At 34.1% G+C, this 21,485-nt stretch overlaps 2 protein-coding genes across 3 annotated transcripts in view; one reads left to right on the top strand and one right to left on the bottom strand.

Annotated features, from left to right (window-relative positions):
* The window catches only part of LOC126815601 (AT-rich interactive domain-containing protein 5B), a 40,278-nt gene extending 29,564 nt beyond the window's left edge, over positions 1-10,714 (top strand). For both annotated transcript variants that reach the window (XM_050541318.1, XM_050541319.2), the window contains 10 exons: positions 658-802; positions 1,277-1,510; positions 1,860-2,002; positions 3,567-3,699; positions 4,536-4,588; positions 5,110-5,207; positions 5,574-5,724; positions 6,203-6,301; positions 7,109-8,011; positions 8,383-10,714. In XM_050541318.1, the coding sequence (XP_050397275.1) occupies positions 658-802; positions 1,277-1,510; positions 1,860-2,002; positions 3,567-3,699; positions 4,536-4,588; positions 5,110-5,207; positions 5,574-5,724; positions 6,203-6,301; positions 7,109-8,011; positions 8,383-8,688 (2,265 nt within the window). In that variant the 3' untranslated portion in view covers positions 8,689-10,714. The remainder of the gene's footprint in view (positions 1-657; positions 803-1,276; positions 1,511-1,859; positions 2,003-3,566; positions 3,700-4,535; positions 4,589-5,109; positions 5,208-5,573; positions 5,725-6,202; positions 6,302-7,108; positions 8,012-8,382) is intronic.
* Positions 10,715-13,166: 2,452 nt separating this feature from the next.
* LOC126815607 (T-complex protein 1 subunit eta) overlaps positions 13,167-21,485 on the bottom strand; it is a 29,573-nt gene continuing 21,254 nt past the window's right edge. The window contains exons 7-12 of the mRNA XM_050541336.2: positions 18,986-19,150; positions 17,295-17,428; positions 16,525-16,677; positions 16,154-16,305; positions 14,085-14,273; positions 13,167-13,635 (exon numbers count right to left, since the gene is read on the bottom strand). Of these exons, the coding sequence (XP_050397293.1) occupies positions 13,412-13,635; positions 14,085-14,273; positions 16,154-16,305; positions 16,525-16,677; positions 17,295-17,428; positions 18,986-19,150 (1,017 nt within the window). The 3' untranslated portion in view covers positions 13,167-13,411. The remainder of the gene's footprint in view (positions 13,636-14,084; positions 14,274-16,153; positions 16,306-16,524; positions 16,678-17,294; positions 17,429-18,985; positions 19,151-21,485) is intronic.

Raw genomic sequence — 21,485 nt, 5'->3', positions numbered from 1 at the left:
TATTTGCATATAATGTGAAGTGTTCAAGGTATTGATCCGAAAGCAAACCCAGTTTGTATCAAATACTGAATAATTGCAGACATTAAACAAAAGTTGGTTTCTAATATTCCTTTGTTTTGTAGTATTGAAGTATAGGAGGATGAACTAGATTAATTTAACAGGTCTTTATCTAGGATATCAAATATTGTTTTCCTTCTATTACAATATGATAGATGTACCCATATTACAAGGTGTCAGTTTACTAAAGCTATAATATGTAGGTGATATAAACTGTAAATACTTGTTTCAATGAATTATTCACTAGTATTATCTATAAATAACTAGTTGTCTAGTATTCACAATATTTTCACAATATAATTTTAACACCATGCTGAACAATTTGAAACTCTACTTGTTACATAATGAAAAACATATTTCCCCAGAAAGCCAACACAAATGAATAAAATAAATTTCCCTATTCAAATGGAGGGTGTGTTGAATTAGTTTTTATCACAGTGTGGCCATTTGCCAGAATTTATGAAAATATGTTAACATTAGTAGGTACTTATTTATTTATGTAGTTTCCTGCATGCTGAGGAATTCATTGTTTTAATAAACAATGGATAGAAATGATAAAATCATGAAATTTAATAATTGTGTTGTTTTGTTCTTTTTCAGGATGAAATACTGGCCCTGCACCATAAAATGATATTAAAATTGACTGATCTAGTTCCCATGATTCAATGTAAAACAGAATGGACAATCGGTTGCTCTGTTCCTGTTGATACTGGTTCTGACCAATCAGAAACAGAAAAGAAACAAGGTAAAGAAAGATAGGTTGCCAGGGCAATGAAACATACGTCCACAGCACTTAATTCATCCACAAGGGTTTAATGCATATGTATTCTTCTGTAGGTAATGGGATTATTTACAAGATACTGACAACTGATCACGATTAACAAACAATTAAGTAATTATCAGAAATAATTAAAATTTTAATCACTCCTGGTACTAGTAATCAGATGATAAATTTAGAAAGTTTGGGTTACAGGAAATCGTTGAAAATCAATAGGCTTCTTCATCTCATGAAGATAAACACTATGTATCCATCGGAAAATAACTTAAGACAAAAACTAGTCTCTTCCTTGTTGACGATGGTCGGGGGACGAGCATCAAAATTGTGACAAATTCCCGAAGTTAGTTATGAAACCTTGTGACGTTTGAGTGTGAAATTTATGTTGTCAGTTTTACACCATTATTCCAAACTATATGATGACAAAAACTTCTTCTTTTTAAGATGAGAAACATTACAGTCTACCCCAAGTTATTATTCAGAGTTATCCCCAGTATTGTAGATTTCGAGCTGCCCTCAAAAGACTAGAAAATGTACAGGATAAATGGTTGAAGAATGCCTTGGTTTGTGCTCTGGGCGGTTTTACTACCAAATCGAAGAACTGTCGAATTCTTTATTGTCTTGATACCTTCTACAGTTCTGATTTAGATGAATTAGAAATAAGATGTGATCATTTAGGTAAGAATCATCCCTTGATGGACGTCAACTTTCTCCAGTTCAACATCAAATGGTCCAGGTGCCTATTCAGGATTTCTCTGCCCTACACATATGTATTCTAGAGACTAACCTAGAATACACATTGTTTCCATTGTATAATGAAAACTTAATATTCCTTTGAATTCACATTTAAGTAGGCTACATGGCCTGAACAAGTTTGTAAAAAAATCTGATGAATTAATGCAGAAAATAGTTTTGCAAACTAGTTTCTAGATAATTGTAGATAATTTTTTCTTTATACAAAATCTGATTTTTTTGTCAGGTGAAGTTATAATCATTATTTAGTATTTATGTTTGATTATATTTCTAGCACCGAATTTGAAAGGTCGACCACGTAAAAAGAAATTATTATTACGTAAAGAATCATCCCATGATTCTGATAGTAGTGGTCAGACAGAGAAACTTATGTATGGTGGATCACCATTATTAAAACCATCCCCTCATAAAACTAGGGTGAGTGTAATTGTCATAAAACATATAACTTGTATTTGATGAAGAATATACCCTGAGGGCTACTATATAAGCTTACACTGTCTCCTATAGTTTGAGACAAAGAAATTAATTTGTTCAAAAGTACACTTTGGGTTTTCCCACATATTTGCGTTTAAGAAATGCAGTAATCATCTTTCTCTTACATATGCCTGAAGTCACCTTGGCATGGACTGCCACAGATGTCTCACTACACGCTGTGGGATTGTTTGCCAATGATTTTGGAGTGCCTGTGCCAACTCTGCAACAGTTCGTTGTGGCATGCCTTGAGTTTGAACCCGTTGCCCAAGTTCATCTCAAAGGTGTTCGATCAGGTTCATGTCAGGAGACATAGCGGGCCAATCCATAACACGGACATGATTGTTCAGAAAGTCTCTAGTCAACCTGGCAGTGTGGGGTCGGGCGTTGTCATGCTGGAAAACCATCTGTCGACAGACGCGTTGAGCCAGCAATGGAAGCAACACCGGACGAAGGATGGCGTCAACATAATGTTGAGCGTTGAGATTACCTTGGACCACCACCAACTGGGACCGTAAGTTGAAGTTGATAGCTGCCCAAACCAAGGTGCCACCTCCCCCCGAAACGATCCCTTTCCAGCATAAAGTAACAAGCAAAGCGTTCTTGTCGACGTCTGTAGATACTGTGACGTCCATCAGGAAAACCGAGGTTGAATTGGGATTCATCCGAGAAGATGACATTTCGCCATGGTGTGTTGTGCAGATACCCCTGATTTTCGGCCCATTGCTGTCTGGCAAGTCGATGGCGATGCAAAAGGATTTGACCTTGGTAAGGTCGACGGAAGTGTAACCCAAGAGCAGCCAAGAGCCTTTGGACTGTTTGAGGGCTGAACTGACATTGCCATGTTCCAACAGTTCCCCTGGCAGCAGCAGTAGCTGACTGAAACCTGTTGTGCAGATGCTGTAGTCGGATGTGGCGATCTTGAGCAGCGGTTGTTACAGGTGGCACTCCAGGTCGGGTCGATCGGCAACTCTTCTAATGACGTGGAAGTGTTGTCTGAGGCAAGCAATAGTCGATGGGTGGACATTAAAGTGTCTGGCGACGGCTACCTGTGAAACCCCCTGATCCAGCATGCCAATAGCTCTGTTCCTGTTTTCTTGTGTAAGGCGTGGCATTTTTCCGAAGTGATGAATGTTGAAATTTTGATCTGTATTTAAAGGGCCAGAGTGCAGGGAATCCTCGTGCAAAACGTGTGACATGGGACTGCTTAAAATCGTGAAAAAAGACAAGTGTTGCGTTTGCACAAACAAAGTTCATTACCGAGAACTGATATTAGGTTCAAACCCAGAACTCCACAAAAAGAGACCCATCACAAGTTTCACCTATGTGCCGTAAGATAGGAAAGCCCGAGAAAACATTTACCAGAAATATTTCACAAATTAGGCATTGCGTTTTTAATGGCTTTGAGTGTATTATAGACACATGATACACTCAATAGATAATGTAAAATAAAGGTTCATTTTGGGCTGTGAATGATAAATAAATTTATGACATTTATATCTTTTGACAGTCACAGGGATGTACATTCTATGAGAAAAATAAAACAACAGAAGCAGAACAAGTCTTCCTTATATCTTTACATAAATTTATGAGGAATCGTAATACACCTATAGAGAGAATTCCTTCCCTTGGATTTCGTCAATGTGAGTATACCAAAACTAACATAATCCGCTTATATTACCAACAATGTGAGTATATGAAAACTATAAAAAGCTCATATTGCCAACAATGGTAATATTCATAATAACTCTAAAAAGATTAATTATAAATATAGCTTTGGTTCTTGAAATTTAATACCTGCTAATAATTGCCTTGGAAAGATGTACCTTTAAAGACTTTTTATATGACATGTATTATAATACATTTAAAGGGACCATCCCGATTTTAACAGAGTCTCAGAAATAAAAGTCCGTCTACCGATGAAATTTAAGCGCTAGAGTATAGAGGAAAGGTGTAATTACCTTGTCGCAAAATTTCAGCTCAAAATATTGAGTCGTTTGGACATGAACGTCAAAACCGCTTATCCCGACACGTAACTCTTTTAAGACTTCGGGTCAATTTTTTCATTAGGTGACCTGATAATCTATTGCCGTTCCTTTAGAGGTCTATACAGTGCATGAGGCACGTGCTGTATTTGTTAACGAAAGGTTAATTTCACCTACACATAATTTTTATAAAATAAAAGTCTGGTTTTATCCAAACACCGTATAATACAGCTTGGGACACCAGTCTCCATTTTCCAGATGAAGACTGACAGGTTTAAGTTGTTTGAAAAGGTATCACGTATATTGAGTTAGTTGCTCGGCCCTAATGTAGAGGATCTTAAGGGCTTTTAACACAAAATTAAGCAGTTTTATCTTCTAAAATATAATCACGTTTGACCCTTTGACCCGATCTATTATTATTTGAGAAGATAATTGTTACTCCATGGTTTTAGCATTGTAATCATTTGTTTTTAGTATCTGTGTTTTTTTTTCAGTGGACATGTATGTATTTTATAAATATGCTGAGAAGTTTGGTGGCTATGAAGCAGTAAGTATGAACAATAGAGAATCTCATACCAGATTTGTTTTAAGTCATATATATGGAAACAAGCTGATAAAAAGATTTATCCATGGTTGTTTATATATTTGATATAAAATAAAGATGAGTATGAGATTTAATTTTTACCCAATATCATTCAGGGCTTGGGTGGCCGAGCAGTCTAATGTGTGCTGTGTAGATGATAAGGCTTGTTATCATACAAGTTATGTGTTCCATTAGATGGTTAATGTTGCCTGAATATCATTATGAGTTTTCTCTGGGTACTCTTGAGTGGATGTTTAACCAAATTTATCCTCATCTCTAACCAATTAGGCAACATCACCAATGGAATTCACTATTGGGCAATCGATTCTAAACTATTAATCATTGAAATAATAACCTTTAAAATAAAAATTTGTATCAGACTATAAATTAAATTTTTTCAATACTATGTATACATGTGTGTTAATGACAAATTTTTATATATTTCTTACAAAATATGAAGAGGAAATAATTGTAATGTATTTCAGGTGACAAAGAAAAGATTATGGAAATTTTTATATGATAAATTAGGTGGAAATCCAGGAAGTACAAGTGCTGCTACGTGTACTAGAAGACATTATGAAAAGTAAGTTTTCTCAACAGTATTTCAGTTTTTAGATTTTCAAGGAAAACAGCTAAGTATCTTTACTTATGGATGTATTTCATCATTTCTTCAATGAAATTGTCTTGATTTAATTACATGTTCTACATTGTTATGATGAACCGTTATAATAGTCTTGTATGACTCATGACTACTATTATTATAAATTCAAGCCTACAAGGGTGACCAAATAAATAAATTCAAATATGTTTGTGCATAATCATTCAATTGCTGTGATAATCAGATGTAGTGCTGGAATATCAAGAATATATTTTTCATTTCTACCAGACTTCTTTTAACTGTTAGGGTACCAAAAATGAAAATTATATGATACACCTTCTTGTTTTGTAGACTTCTATTACCTTACGAGAAACACATGAAAAGTTTGAAAGCTATGAAAGAAAAAGAAAAGAAAGCTGTATTGAATAAAGTTAAAGAAAAAATAGAAGAGAAAATTGAAGTCTTTAAGAGAGAAAATAGTCAGTCTTCACAAAACAGTCAGGTAATTTGAATATCTAAATTTAAAGAGATAATAGGGATTCGAGGCTGACTGGTAAAAACTATTTTTCAATTTAACAGGATTTGACTAGACAGTTAAATTAGGCATGTTCAAATTAGACTGTTTGCAAACTTTGAGACAAATCGACCTTCGCTGAGATATTCAATTTTCAGTTGACAAGGCGTACAATTTTTTTGTGATTTTCATAGCATTTAGCAAAAGTTTGTGAAAAATAGTAGATCAGTATTTGGATTTTTGAGTCTAATGTTATTTTGAATAAAATATTCAAAATTAATTACGTTTACTTATTTTCTTAGAGTGATAATGCCTTTTAAGTCATTTGAATTTCCTTATGAATTTTCTAATAAAAAGCCATGAAGTTATGACATTACTATGTAAAGAAATGGGTTGAATGTTTATGGCAGAAATGAGTGGAAAGTTTTAAAAACTCAAGTTTTGAATAATTTATTATATTTTGTAGAGAATACCTTCTGATACTGTCAGTGAACAGAAAGAGAAACAATGGAATGATTATCGTAAACAGTCTAATAATAATAATAATAATCAACATCGTGAAAAGGTAATTTATCATAGATTATTGATAAATTATAATCAAAAGAAAACTGTACAAAGTTCTGATAGAATATAGTCAAAAACAAAAATATGTTCAGGTTTAAAGGTCCACTTTTTATACCTGTACAGTGTGGACTTGCTAGAGGCTAAAGAAAATTTATATGTATTGTGTTAGTTGAATCAACAGCATTGGTGGTCTGATGTGAAATTTTAGAGACAGTGGATGTTACTTGGCAGTCTATCTTTCCTAAAGCCTTTTTCTCGATAGATGCATGTTCTCAGTTCTGCCACACAAACAGTTGGAAGCTACTGTCCTTAGAAAAAAAAATCTATTGAACTTTTAATAACCCTTAATATATCTGTCTCGTCATTATGCTCTGATATCAGTTTATCATAATGATTGGGTACTATGTAACAGACCATTTGTGCCTTGTGGTCATTTTACATTTGCTATGTTTTACAACTGGCGGGGTTTCGATTCCCTGGTTGTACATGACAAGGAGTAGGGTCACCTGTCAAACCTCGTGGGTTTTCTCCGGGTTCTCTGGTTTCCTCTAACTGCTAAAGACCACTACGCGCAAGCGAATTATTGAAATAAAAAAATTAAACCATATGTTACTCCCGAAATGACCTAGTTTGTGTCGAGTGGACGTTAAATTCATTTCTCTCCCTCTCTCTTGCTATGTTTTATTGAACAACATGATATCCATAACCAGTCTTTGTTTATAATTTAGTCATTTTGACTTAAAATGTAGTGTTTTGAATTTGTTATATAAATAAAATTTGGATTAAAGATTCATTTATTATTTTTCAGTTCAAGAAATCTCAGCGTCAAACCGTCAAAAATCTACTTGATAATGTATCTGCTAAAGAAACTGGTAAACAAGAATGGATAAGCCAAGCATCATGCATATCCCTACCAACAATGCCAGTTAAATCTGAGAATTCTTCACGACTGTTAGAAATACCAACTGTTCGTCAGAAAACCAGTATATTGTCCCCTCTTGCCTACCGTACAGCACCAAAACATCTGAAACCTGGAGCTTCATCTGCACCCATTATACCTACCACCAGCACCTCTAGTTTGTATTATGCAAATGGTTATCCACTGGCGGCTTCACAACTATTTGCTCATTCAGTCATCCCATCACCTAAAACCGTAGAAAAAGCCAATCTTTACTTAGTGTCACCACAAGCTAGTGGTAGTAACCAAAATAAAACCCCATCATCAGGTCATCATGGTGGTTTAACTAGTCCTTCAAGTCATCCACATATACCTTACATGTCAACTACAGTACCAGCTCATTCTAATCATAAACGATCCTATTCAGTCACCGATATCATGTCACCACAATTTGATCGTCACACAGATTCGAAGCGTCAGCGATTAGAGTTAGCTCCCCCACCTAGTAACCATTGTGTTAATAGTCACAGAGAAGAAGTTTGTGATGATGAACCAGTTGATTTTAGTATGAAAACTCTACGTAAAGGAAGCAATGAGAAAAAGACAATTATTAACACACCTACCATGACCAATCATTCTAAAACCCATCCTCAGGATTTCTCAAGGATATCAGGAAAGACAACTCCTCAAAACCATGCATCAAGGTCGCATCAAGGTCATTCATCAAGTCGATCATCATCTGCTAGTCCTATGTCAACGAAATCATTGGATCGTTCTGTTACTTCTAGTGACAAGGCAAGATCTAAATCTAAGGTAACTATTTCTATCAGAAATCTTAAAAACACCATTAAAGATGGCCACCTTTTCTATTGGGGTAACCAAGGCCTAATAGCTATCAGTAGGCCTATTCTGATTATTTCATTGTGATAATTTATTTTTAGAAATAAGTGTATGATGAGATTTGTGGTTATTTTTTGTGCCTTAATATTTGAATACCAAGAGTGTCAGCATTATATCTGTTAATAAATATATCAAGTATGATTTTATTTTTACGGCATTTCATTAAATTACTATCCAAAAGCAAAATTTTATATTAGCAGATAATTATTATTGAATATATAAAATTATATCTATGCTTTTTTTTAAAAAGTAAGCATTAAGAAATGAATTGGGGTACATTTCAGGAAGCTGCCCCATCTAGTTTACAACTATCGCCAGGTGATGTCTTCAATTCTACCGTCCATCCAGCTTTTCAATATGCTTATCTATCCCAGCATTCACCAACAAATTTAGCAGCCAACCCTCTTCAGATCCAACAACTGTATGCAGCCCAGTTTCAGGCCAATGCAGCACAACTTGCCGCATATGAAGAAATGATGAGACATCAAGTGTTTGGTCAATTAAATACGCCTGCTCAAATATTGATATCCCCAGCTCAGATTTATCCACAGTTGTTGAAAGATGGACAGAAATTTGGTGCATCGAAGTAGATATATGTATATATAGTTATGACAGTCTGGTTGTGGTAACTCTCTTCTTATTGTGCTATATTAAGAAAAAAGACTTACATGGCACAATTTGTTGTGTAAAGTGATAGAATTCGTAAAACCCTGCAGTTGACCGTTAAAATACTGGCTATGAATTGTTTTATAGTGAACAGAATGAAGTGTCATTACTTATCCAAGACTATGAAAGTGTGCCAAATATGGAAAGTTGGATGAAATTACTTTATAAAAAAAAGTAAAGTAAGCTTAAGGTGTGATGATGATACTAGAATAAATGGTGTTGTGAAGGTTTGCTGTATATCTGTAAAGGATCTATGCAATATCGAATCATAATGATATTCAGTGACTGCATATGTAAGTTCTCCATTTAGTAAATTTAAAAATATTAAGTTAATATATTCTTTGTGTGAAGAAAAATTCCCTTACCAGGCCCCCCCCCCCTCGCCTTTAAATATTAAAAGATATATGTATATGGTATTATTTATATTGACTCTGCCTTTCAGTCTTTGTTCACAGCGCTAATAATTTATCTTCTATTCATAAATGATTCACAAATTTGAAAGGGTTTGTGAAAAAAACAACTATATAATAGTTGTTTGAACACTGTATACACATGACATGTAATGGAATTATTTCTTTGTATTGCCAGACATTTTGTATTTTTGTATACTTCTACCATCCAAGTACCGTACCTAATGTAAATATTGTAATAATTGCATATTAAGTAATAACTCATTAATGGCAATATAACTCAACTTATATGGTAGTAATCAATTATTACATTTCTAACACCAAATAAATATTTCAAATAATTGTTCAAAATATGAGATGATACATGCATGTATAAAGAAACCATTATACTGTACCATAATTATGATAAATATATACAGAATATAGTATACATATATATTATACATTATATTATTAAAGTTTATATATAAATGTTGCAAGTTTGTTAAACATTTGTTTAAAGTTGCACAGTTTAAAAAATTAATGGGTGTTGACCATTTTCAATTTCTGTTAAGTTACAAGTTTTGCCAGAAGAAACAGATTTGATTGTAATGTTGGCATTTATTTATTTCCGGTTTGTAATTTGGACATTTAAGAATTATTGTTCAGAATATTATTTATGAGCATATTACTCTGTTATTATGCTATTTTACTGAAGTGGGAGTGTCCCCATGAAATAAAAATACTCCTGCAAGATTGGCATTACAGCACTACACAGAAGAAAAAAAGAGTGAAGAGTTGTCAATTTTTCAAATATCAATGCAATATTCATGTGTTCTTAGAAAATATCAAATTCCTCAGACAATTCATTTGTGCTTCCAGATAATGAATTATTTTGCAGACATCACTTCAAGAAAAACTGAGTAGGGAAAATCCAGAAATTAAAGATGCATTATGTAAGATTTAGATAAAGAGCTGACTGTTCTTGCAATAATAGTTCCAAAATAGATAATTCAACATTAATATATTGAAAATTTAATTCAAATTACTTTATTCCGAGTCAAGTTATCACTGTTTGTAGTTTTAACAAGATGTGACAAATATTGTTTATTACCGTAGCAACATTACTTGTTAATCGAGATTCAGCCTCGCTTCTCCATTTTGAAATTAAATCATTAATTGGCGAAGGCATTTTAATCTGTTTTAATCTCTGCCATCCGACGTTCTAGAGAGTTGATTATAGGATCGTCATGTGAATAATTGTGAAAATAAAAATTGACATAACATTTAAAGCCAAAATAAAAACCTGCAATAAGCACATTTAGCTCTTGAATAATGCATCTTTAAAAACAAATTTTTCTCAAAAGTATACTATCTGAATTTGATACTTTTTGTGATAAAGACAGGAGAAGAAAAACAGTGACATGTATTTAACACTAGTAGTTACTACTGTATAGCCAAAACTGTATTTTCTTTATTTCATTGTTTATTCTAAGATTTATCTGTGGTCTAAACTAGTCATTAACCATTCATATTGTTTAAATAAATTTATTCTATTGAACTATTGTTTGTATGTATACACATATTAAAGGCTACTACCTACAAATGATGGGGTCTTTGTATACACACTGTCACTGGTGTACAACAATAATGTATACAAGTCAGACATGAGATGAAGCTGGAAAGTAATGTTGGTGGAGTCTGGGATACACTCATTTACAAATTAAAAAATAATATAAACATACATTATGCAAGAGCTAAATCTGCCTATTGCAGGTCTTTCTTTAGACCTGAAATGTTATCTAAATTATTAGACATTAATTAACCGATCCAAGCCATAATAAACTCTCGATGGCATCAGATTTCCCCGATATTAAATATATTTTGATTTAATCTAAAAATGGAGGACCAAGACTTGGCTTCGAACAACCAGTATGGTGGTTGAAATTATTGCACACGTCTTGTCAAACCTTCAAAGGCTAATATCATTATTCATTATCTATTTTCGAACTATTATAGCAAGAATGACTTAGCTCTTTATCTAAATCTTACATAATGTATCTTTAAACTGATTCTTCATACTCTATTTGGCCATGAATGATTGTTCGATTGTCTGAACTTTTCATGACATTGGTTATCCCTAAGTCACATATTTACTGGAAATCATCTCAATGAAGGCAGCCACAGTGGCTCTGTAAGTAAGACGCTGGCAGAATGACCACGGCATCCGGTGTTCGATGCTGGTGTTAGTTAAGAAAGTTCCCCAGGATTTTCCAGTGAGTTTTCCCTTGTCAGTGGTGCAAGAACAGAGGGCCTGGGAAATAACAGAATTTAGTCATTTGGATGGTACAAAAAAAACCTAACAGAACCCTTGGGAGTTGGCAATTGAAATAAAGAGTAGGTCGTTTCGCCACTGCATGGTGTATGCCCATCTTCATTAGTCCATTTGGTGCAGAAAAGTAGGATGTTAATCTCCATTTCATTGAATGAATGCATTCGTTCGTTGGAAGCATTTTCTGACAAGAAATTTGGGATGCAACAAATCTGCTTGCCTCAGAATTAAAGATTTAGGCCTACTTGAAAGAACCTAGTTCTGATGAACATAGGTTGAACTAAATTTCCCTTTACCATTCTATTGGACCTGGAATATGCCTAACCTGAAGTTACCACACCAATTTTAAGTTGACCCGATTATCCCAAACTCAAATTTGGCACTTTAATTTAACCGGCAACTTTCGGGGAGAGCAGGGGAATATTAAAATGGGTTATTCCATCTGTCACATTTTGGGTTTCTGTATGAGCTAGAATGTGATTCTAATTGTGGTAGAATGTTCAAACTCGTGTAGATGTCGGTTATCTGAATTTTAATCCCTTTATAAAGTATCTATGTGCAAGTAATTAATCAGTGTCATGGCATCACTGCATAGCCCAAGGAGAAAATGCCCACCATCTAACTCAGTAAGACATAAACATCCCACTCCTCAATTTCCAAATAAATTGCTTACCACTCAGCTCGACCAGAGCTGAAAATGCTCATGATCGAGCCTAGCCAAAGTATTGACATAATAAAACTATCTGATTGAACTCCGTCAAGACAATTACTTGAATATTCTACCTCAATTACAAGCAGTGATTCCAAAAGGTCCGACTACAGGCAACTACAGGCAGCTCGCTACTTGGCCAAACTGAATATACCCAGTTATTTTTGACATATCAAATTGTCGATACAAAGTTTCATCACTTTCACAAATGAAATGGGGGTTCAACGTCTTACTTTTCTGCAACAACCAGGCTAATGAAGATGGGCTCAACAGCATGTAGTGTGCTAGGAGGTACATTTTGCTAGGACAGCATTACTATGTCCTACTCTTTATTTCGAATGCCAACGTTTTTTTTTTTATGTGTACACTGACCTCGGTTAAATGTAGTAGAGGCATTCACCTACTCCAAGCTTAAAGATTCTTTCTCAGTTGTATGTTAATTATTGCGTCCCAAAAAGTGCAGTGGGCAGACTAATTAACGAACCCATTTTAATAGTCCATCCCCCCCCCCCCCGATTAGCAGAGGTATGGTTGGCAAAGCAACAGCCCATAAAACTTATGAGCCTTTTTCAGCCATGGTTAATATGATACAGACCATTATTATGCAATACACATCTTTCTCTCAAATTGCTGCATCAACTAAAAGTGGATTAGGAGACCTAGGTGGGAAGAGATATTTAGGGTTTAACATCCAATTAACTAGATCATACCATGATCAGCATAATTTTATTTCTCTCAAATTGCTGCATCAACTAAAAGTGGTTAAGAGACCTAGGTTGGAAGAGATATTTGGGGTTTAACATCCAATTAACTATTTTAATTATTGTGGTGTGTATACACCATACAGGTCTTTGAGAAAAACCTCAAAATATTCTCTGCCATCGATCCAGGATGAAGATACTATACAACCTTACTTAAAAGTATCTAAAAAAGGGCCTTGTTCTAGTTTCAGAAATATGAAAACCAAAAAAAAATCATTTTAAATTTTATTATGTGACAATGATATACAAAACTGATAGAAATAGCACTCATGAAGCAGAAATATTAAATATATTTACAGATCGTATTGATATATATATATGGACATGATAGATAAATAAACTTTGAATTATGACAGTCACTTGTGAAATGAACAATTTCAGGGGGAGTTAACCCAATCTGAAACCTATCATTTTCAAGACAAAACTTTCACATTCAAATAACTTTATTTCAGTTTACTACATAGGTCGACCTCGTCCACGGCCTCTACCTGCACCCGGTGGTCCACCACCCCCTTCTGCTCTAGGATTGCGTATAGTTTCATCTACTGATAATATTAAACATGTCGATTCTATAGCAGCAGTTATAGCATTGATCTTTACTACAGATGGTTCCCATACAAAAGCTTGAAAATTATCACAGATGTCTTCAGTCATAATATTAACACCAAACCATGTTCCTCCTAAACAAAATAAAGATTCATAAAATTCCTTCAAGATTAGATTATCACTTTATAACATAAAATATTGAATTGAAAAAGTAAATATAGGTTTGTAATGAATATAAGCCAACAAGTGTTTGTTGTACAACCGTCGTAGAAAAGATTGTCAATTTGAATACTTTAAAAACGACAAGAATAGAAATAAAATTTCTATCAAGGATAATGACGAATATATTTGTATATGACAAACTTAACCATCCTTGTATTCAACTATTTCCATCAATTTCTAAATGATATATTGATCTCAGTTTTCATGGATACAAATGAATTATTATTCTGCAGCTGACTTATGTTTTAAGACAGAAAAAGATGAAGGGAATAGTAAGTAATTTATCAATTTTGGAACCAATATCCTTTTTCTCGAAAACATTTTTAAGATAATCGTCTTGAGATTAGTAACCATGACTTACCTTCAGCATGTTTCTGTCGTAATTTATTGAGAATATTTGTAGCATCAAAACCTGCATTATCACAAAGTTGTCTGGGTATAACCTCTAAAGCTTTGCCAAGGGCTGTAATTAAGAGTTGTTCTTTTCCGGCTATGGTTTGAGACAGATCTCGTAAATATCTACTTAGTTCCATTTCAATAGCTCCACCACCTAAAATAAAATGTTGATATTTATAAAATTGGGCAGAGAAAAATAAAGAGATAACCTTATCATGTTAGGAGACCATCAGGTAATATGGGTGGTAGATAAATGTCATCATAGAAATATACTATGTTATCTATTACATCATTTGGTCTCATAAATAAATCAAGTTTCAGTTGAGCTGAAATTTCCACAAAATCCATTTTCAATTAAGCAACACCAGATTTGATCAACAAACAGTATATCAGTAATTTATTTTAAAAGAAATATGCTGTTTTGTTATCAATATTTTAACCTTAGGGTTTATCAAATTTTAAATACCGTTTTATATACTACTCTAAAATGTAATATCAGGTTTTATTATTTTCACATTAAAGTAGAAAGTTGTATCATTTCCAAATAAAAACTTTATCAGAGCCATACACCGGTCTTGATATGTACAATTTGTCCTCAAAAATTAACCAAATATCATATGCCCTATTATTCAGGCATAGGTGATATCTAACTATTCCAAAGATGCATTATGTAAGATTCAAATAAAGAGCTAGCTGGTCTTGCTACAATGTTCAAAATAGATAATGAATGATAGGTTGTTAGGCAACAAAACATACGCCACAGCAGCCAAGTCGTCCGAGCAGTCAACAAGAGTCGTCGCATATTTTTTCTATTGTCGGTAATGAAACATTTATAATACACTAAAATCCGATTAAGAGTAAGAACTCATTATGTAATTATCCGAAAATCCTTAGAAATTGTTTGGCTTTTTGTTCTGCCCCATGCTAACGCTTGGTATACGAAACATTTAATATCATGGATTTAGCTGTTCAAGTTATCAAAATTCATTGAAAATCAAATATACTTGTTCGTCTCAAGACCTTAAACTCTTTTTATCAATCTAAAGTCAATCGGATGCTAACTTTGGTCTCTAGAGCATCCACAAGATTTTTCAAAGTGATCAAGGGCCATAACTCTGGTAGTAATTATCAGAATTCATTGAAAATCACTGAGCTTTTTCGTCTCATGACCTTAAATACTGTGTATAAATCTTAAGTCAATCAGATAATAACTCTAGCCTCTAGAGCGTCCACAAGATATTTTTCAAAGTGATCAAGGGCCATAACTCTGGCAGTAATTATCGGATATTGTTGAAAATCAATAGATTTCTTCGTCTCATGACCTTAAACACTGTGTATAAATTTACGACCTTAAACACTGTGTATAAATTTAAAGTCAATCGGATATTAACTTTAGCCTCTAGAGCCTCCACAAGCAATTGAGGATGCCGATACGACCGCAGGACGGACGGGGCAACGACAATATACAACCACATTTCAATGTGGGCGTAAAAAAATGGATGTATTGAAATTTTCATTTAAAGTACTTTATCCTGAGTGAAGTTATGACTGAAGCAATAATACTTGACAACCAAAACTTGTACATTTTATCGTTAAATTCTTAAATCTTTCAGATGTTTAAATCTATTTAAATCTAGCTCTTACATAATGCATCATTCTGAATGTTGTGAACCAACAATTAACTCGACTACATTTTCCACTTCTCATTAAACACAGTTAAGATGAATGTATTTAATTCATAAATATGAGACCATCAGGTAATATGGGTGGTAGATAAATGTCATCATAGAAATACACTATGTTATCTATTACATCATTTGGTCTCGATATTGTTATTGATAAATAGTTAATTAGAAAATTTGGATAGTTTTGTAAATAAACTGTATTGCCATAAATGTCAACCATAAATTGGTATTCACATTGATTAAATATTTTCAAATTTACAAAATTAAACACAATTAAACACAATTCAGAAACAAGCAGAGGCTTATACTAATCACAAAAGTTTAAAAATATTAATTTCTATTTGTTCACCTGCTACAACTGCATCATTTTTCATAGCTCGTCTGACAATCATAATAGCATCATGTAGAGATCTTTCTGTTTCTTCCATAAATTGTTCAGCTCCACCACGTAATATAATAGTACATGTTTTAGCTTGTGGACATCCTTTAAACACATTATATCTACAAATAAATACACAACAATATACCCACAAAAAACTTATATTAACAAGAATATACTTACAGATAAATACACCAAACATAAATAGAGAGACAAATTCTACAAGATCTTGCAAGTGTTCCTAGAACACTCTTGATCTTCAAGACTTTACATGCTGCTTTCATATCTAGTCAAATTATCTAAGTGAACACAACCAGCTATCTGAAACTTTAATAACCTACCTTTCACCACCAACTTGAACTTCCTCAAATAGGTCAGCTGTACCTAAAGAACCTGCACTTAAACCTTGTACTGTTGTCTGTATAGAACCACCACAAGCTTTCATTGTTCTCCTTAAATCTTCATCTGGTACACGACCAGCACAAAACATATCTCTATAATATACAAATATAAAACTTCACTCGACTAATCTCTCACTGTTACTTAAAATCTTATTAAGCAGATCTTTACTTTCTTTTATTTAAAATTTTGCCAACAATTTTTAAGGTTAACTCTTTGACTGATTATATTGTAACAAATCAATTGTTTTCCACCACAGACAATCTAATTGGTAAATGACTTGGAGCATAACTTAAAAATTCAACCCGATCTTACTGTCATAAAGAACAATGAAATATAAATGTGTTTATATCCAGCCGATACTTGCAAATAGGATACCGGTAGCTATTTTACCTTACATCTATATGCTCATTCCAAAAACTCTCGCTCCTTGTTTTGGCTAAGAAAGTTCCTCAAGATTTTCCAGCGTGGTTTCCCGTTGTCAGTGGTGCAGGACAGAGGGCCCCGACAAGGACAGCTGTCTAGTTGTTTGGATGGGACAAAAAACCGAGGCCCTGTGTACACATTGACTTGCAAGTAAAAGATCCCTTGGCAGTTGGAATTCCACATAAGAGTAGGTCATAGCAGCGTTGTCTGGGTAAAATTTCCCCCCATATCACACTGTATGGCATAAGTCTGTCTTCATTAGCCCATTAGTTTTCCAAAAACTCACCTGTCTGCAAAATATTGTGTAGCAACATCTCCTATAGGTAATTTAGATAAAACCACCTTGGCACCACTTTTATATAGAGTATCTAATTTATCATATAATATTGTCCATTCTGCATCTACTATAGATTGGTACTCCTAAAATTATTGAACCACCACACAATTAAATTATTAATTTAAAAATTCATTTCTAAATCCTTTTTTCATTATTTTGTTTTGTCATACCTTAAGAGACAAATCTGACATTTGTAATATCACCTATATGAGGGACCCAAGAACATTTACATACAAAATATGCCAGTATGTGATGAAGTAAATTTGGGTTAGAGGTCACATGTTTTGGGGTACATACCAATTATGCCAGTATGTAATGAAGTAAATTTGAGTTTGGTCGCATGTTCTGGGGTAGGGGGGTAGCCCGAAAATGGTAAAAAGAACTACCCTGAGCATATTTCAAGTGAAATATTGACCCCAAAAACCTTACTTTAGATACACCAAAGGTGCTGTATTATGATGAAGCAGTGCAGGGTAAAGCGTATTCGTAAATTTGTGTTGCAGATTTTTTTTTTGTGGGGGGGGGGGGGGGGGGGAAGAATGACCCCATAAGCATTAATTATATGTTCATTATACATTTACAGGGTCTTAAAAACCAACGTTTAGGATTTTCTTGTTAGGCAAATGTTGGACATCTTGAATTTTACCAGACTTTACCCACTTTAAGGGGCAGTTAACACAAGGGTGTTTTCATAAATTAACCAGCGGCTGCAAGGCAGGATACACCCTGATTTTGCAAGAGATGGATAGAGAACAAGCTAAACAAAAAGCGATTTTTCATACAATCTGGGGCCTTAATTCAGGAAGTTAAGATCTGTGGGTTATAAACTTATATTTCAAGTTTCATCAAAATCTGAAGAAAATTGTGACCTCCAGAGGGTCCACAACATTCATATACCTTATTTTTATGCTATTTGAGTACAAGGGGAGGCCATTTTGTCTGTCAGTTTTGAATTCAACCATCCTTAGGGAGTAACGATGATATAGTCAAATGGTTTTTGAAATCGAATAAATATTATAACCTCTATAGGGTCCACAAGCTAAAAACATGATTTTCCGTAAAATCAGGGGCCATACTTCAGGAAGTTACCGTTCGATATGTGCAAATAACGAAAGTTTCATCAAAATCAGAAGAAAATTGTGACCTCTACACATTAAACAAGTGTGCAAAAAATTAATAGGATTGGTGTTGAAAAGTTAGTGCGTATACAGTGTGCTATGAGGGAATTTTGTCCGGGCAGCGGCGCTATGGCCTACTCTTATATCGAATTCCAACTGCCAAGGGATCTTTTACGTGCACGCCAATGTGTTCACGGGACCTCAGTTTTTTTGTCCCATCCGAATGACCAGACAGCTGTCCTTGTCAGGCCCTCCGTCCTGCATCACTGACAAGGGAAAACCATGCCGGGAAATCTGGATGAACTTTCTTGACCAATGCAGGGATCAAACACCTGACCTCCAGGCTTGCGAGCCAGCGTCTTACCCACGTGATCCCCTTAGACCACTCAACGCCCTTAAAACTAAAGCTTTTTGACCCCCACCCCCTATTTTGTGAAAATGACTTGCGTCCCAATTCTGGCCTCTTAACTAAAATGTCTGAATCTGAACCCCTATTTAGACAATTTTATTTACAATACTTACTTGGACAGTATTTACTCTAACTTCTGCATTTTCTTTTTCAGCTTTCAATTCTAATTCAATATTTAATAAAGCTATCTTAGGATTACTATATTTTTTAGACTGCATTTCAAATCCAGCATAACTAAACGTCTTTTTAAATGCAACACCATCTACCAACATAGAATCCTGGAAAAAAAAATATTTATGGATTAAATTGACTATTAAAAGCAAACACTGTATAAATTTGAAGTCAATCAGATATTAACTTTAGCCTCTAAAGCATCCACAAGATTTTTTGAAGTGATCAAAGGCCATTTAACTCTGGCAGTAATTACTGAAAATCAATGAAAATGAAAAGACTTCTTCGTCTCATGACCTTAAACACTGTGTATAAATTTAAAGTCAATCGGATATTAACTTTGGCCTCTAGAACGTCTACAAGATTTTTTTGAAGTGATCAAGGGCCATAACTCTGGCAGTAATTATCGAAAATCACTGAAAATGATTAGACTTCTTCCTCTCATGACCTTAAACACTGTATAAATTTAAAGTCAATCGGATATTAACTTTAGCCTTTAGAGCGTCACAAGATTTTTCAAAGTGATCAAGGGCCATAACTTTGGCAGTAATTATCAGAAATCTTTGAAAATCAATAGGATTCTTCATCTCACTACCTCACTGTATAAATTTAAAGTAAATTGGATGTCCACAAGATTTTTTGAAGTGATCAAGGGCCATTACTCTGGCAGTAATTATTAGAAATATCTGAAAATCAATAGGCTTCTTCGTCCCATGACCTTAAACACTGTGTATAAATTTAAAGTCAATCGGATATTAACTTTGGCCTCCAGAGCGTCCACAAGATTTTTTTTAAGTGATCAAGGGCCATAACTCTGATAGTAATTATCAGTCCCATGACCTTAAACACTGTATAAATTTAAAGTCAATCGGATATTAACTTTAGCCTCTAGAGCAATATTTTTCCACTAGTGTCTCCCGTACATAAACGGTAATTGTGCTTATATTTCGATAACTTTTGAGTCAGCTTCTTTGCATGTATGGAGATCGATATCAAAGTATTATAATACTATCGCTAGTAATATAATAAAATGAAAAAGTAATCCAAAATCGCAGATTGAAAGCCGGCTAAACATCAGTCAATGGCTTCCGATTTCACGCTAAGGTAAAGTGGACAGTCACGTGGCGTGAAATGTTTTCTCTTCATGGAAGAATTGTCAATATCGCATAGACATTTACTAGCCTTGGGAGGAAAAATGACAGTAATGGAAAGAACCTTGTACAGGTCTCTATTTTATCAGTTAAGCTCATGCACTATCAGGGCTCAAACTAGTGGGCGACATGGACGAAATAGTCGCCAAACCACCGCTGATTTCGCCCTCCAAAGAACCTAAGGCAAAGTTGAAGTTGCCCTTGTGTCGCCGTATATTTTACTGAAGGGCGAAATTATTCTGGAGACAGATTTACCTTACATAAACAAACACCTGTGACTCAATGCGAGACTCGAAGGGGAATGTGAAAATTAAACATGTGAATAAGACTGGGAGACATATTTATACATCTTTATGAGAAACTAGACAAAGCTATTTTAACTGTTATGTTAAAGATAATTTAAATCCATCTAAAAATAATAATAATTCAAAATATAGCCAAGGAATATAATTATTTTGTCTCCATTAGAACCTTTAACTCCAAATATTGTAGCCTATCAGCAACAACCCCATTAAACATGGTGGTGGATACAATATTTTCTTGCAGTATTTTGAGATCTATCAACGAAGACAGGCTTGTTTTTGTTCTGTTTACAAAGAGACTTTATATAAAATGAATACAATTCATAGAAATTGGCATACAATGCCATAACTTGTGCTTGAATGTCTATGAAAGCCCAATATTGATATGCCTATTATTAGCGTGCACCACAGACGTCAACACATGTTTATTTTACTTGCAAGTTACACATCAACTTACACAAATGTAGTTTGAGCTTGCACTATCTTGTATGTATTAAAGCTAAATTAGAAGAACTAATTCATATCTAAAATGATTATTTTGTCTGTTCTTTATTAGGGAAATGATTTTGTTATTTACATAGTTCCCCATTGCTTTCTATCATAAATTTAAACTAATAATTTCTTAATTCTAGTTCAGTGGTTTGTTTAAAGTAAGAAATTGAAACATTTAGGACTACCTAATATAATTATAACAGTCAATTTTGTTTGTTCTTTATTAGGGAAATGATTTTGTTGTCATTTACATAGTATATATACTATTCAAAAAAAGTAGGGGATATTTGATTTTGGGGGCATAATACTAAAATATGCAAATGACTACGAAAAAAGTCACTATAGAACCTAACAGAAGAAACATTTCCAGTTACATGTGACGCCCAAACGCACCAATAGCTACCGCATGGAATGCAGGTGATGCTTGGGATCATCATGGGGGTCCAACCAAAGATTTGCACGACTCTGACTTTGAATGTTACAGTCATTGTGGCATT

This window comes from Patella vulgata, chromosome 3 (assembly GCF_932274485.2).
Source record: "Patella vulgata chromosome 3, xgPatVulg1.2, whole genome shotgun sequence".
Classification (NCBI taxonomy): Eukaryota; Metazoa; Mollusca; class Gastropoda; family Patellidae; genus Patella; species Patella vulgata.
The sequence above is the reverse complement of the archived record's forward strand: the minus strand, read 5'-3'. Positions and strand labels throughout refer to the sequence as shown.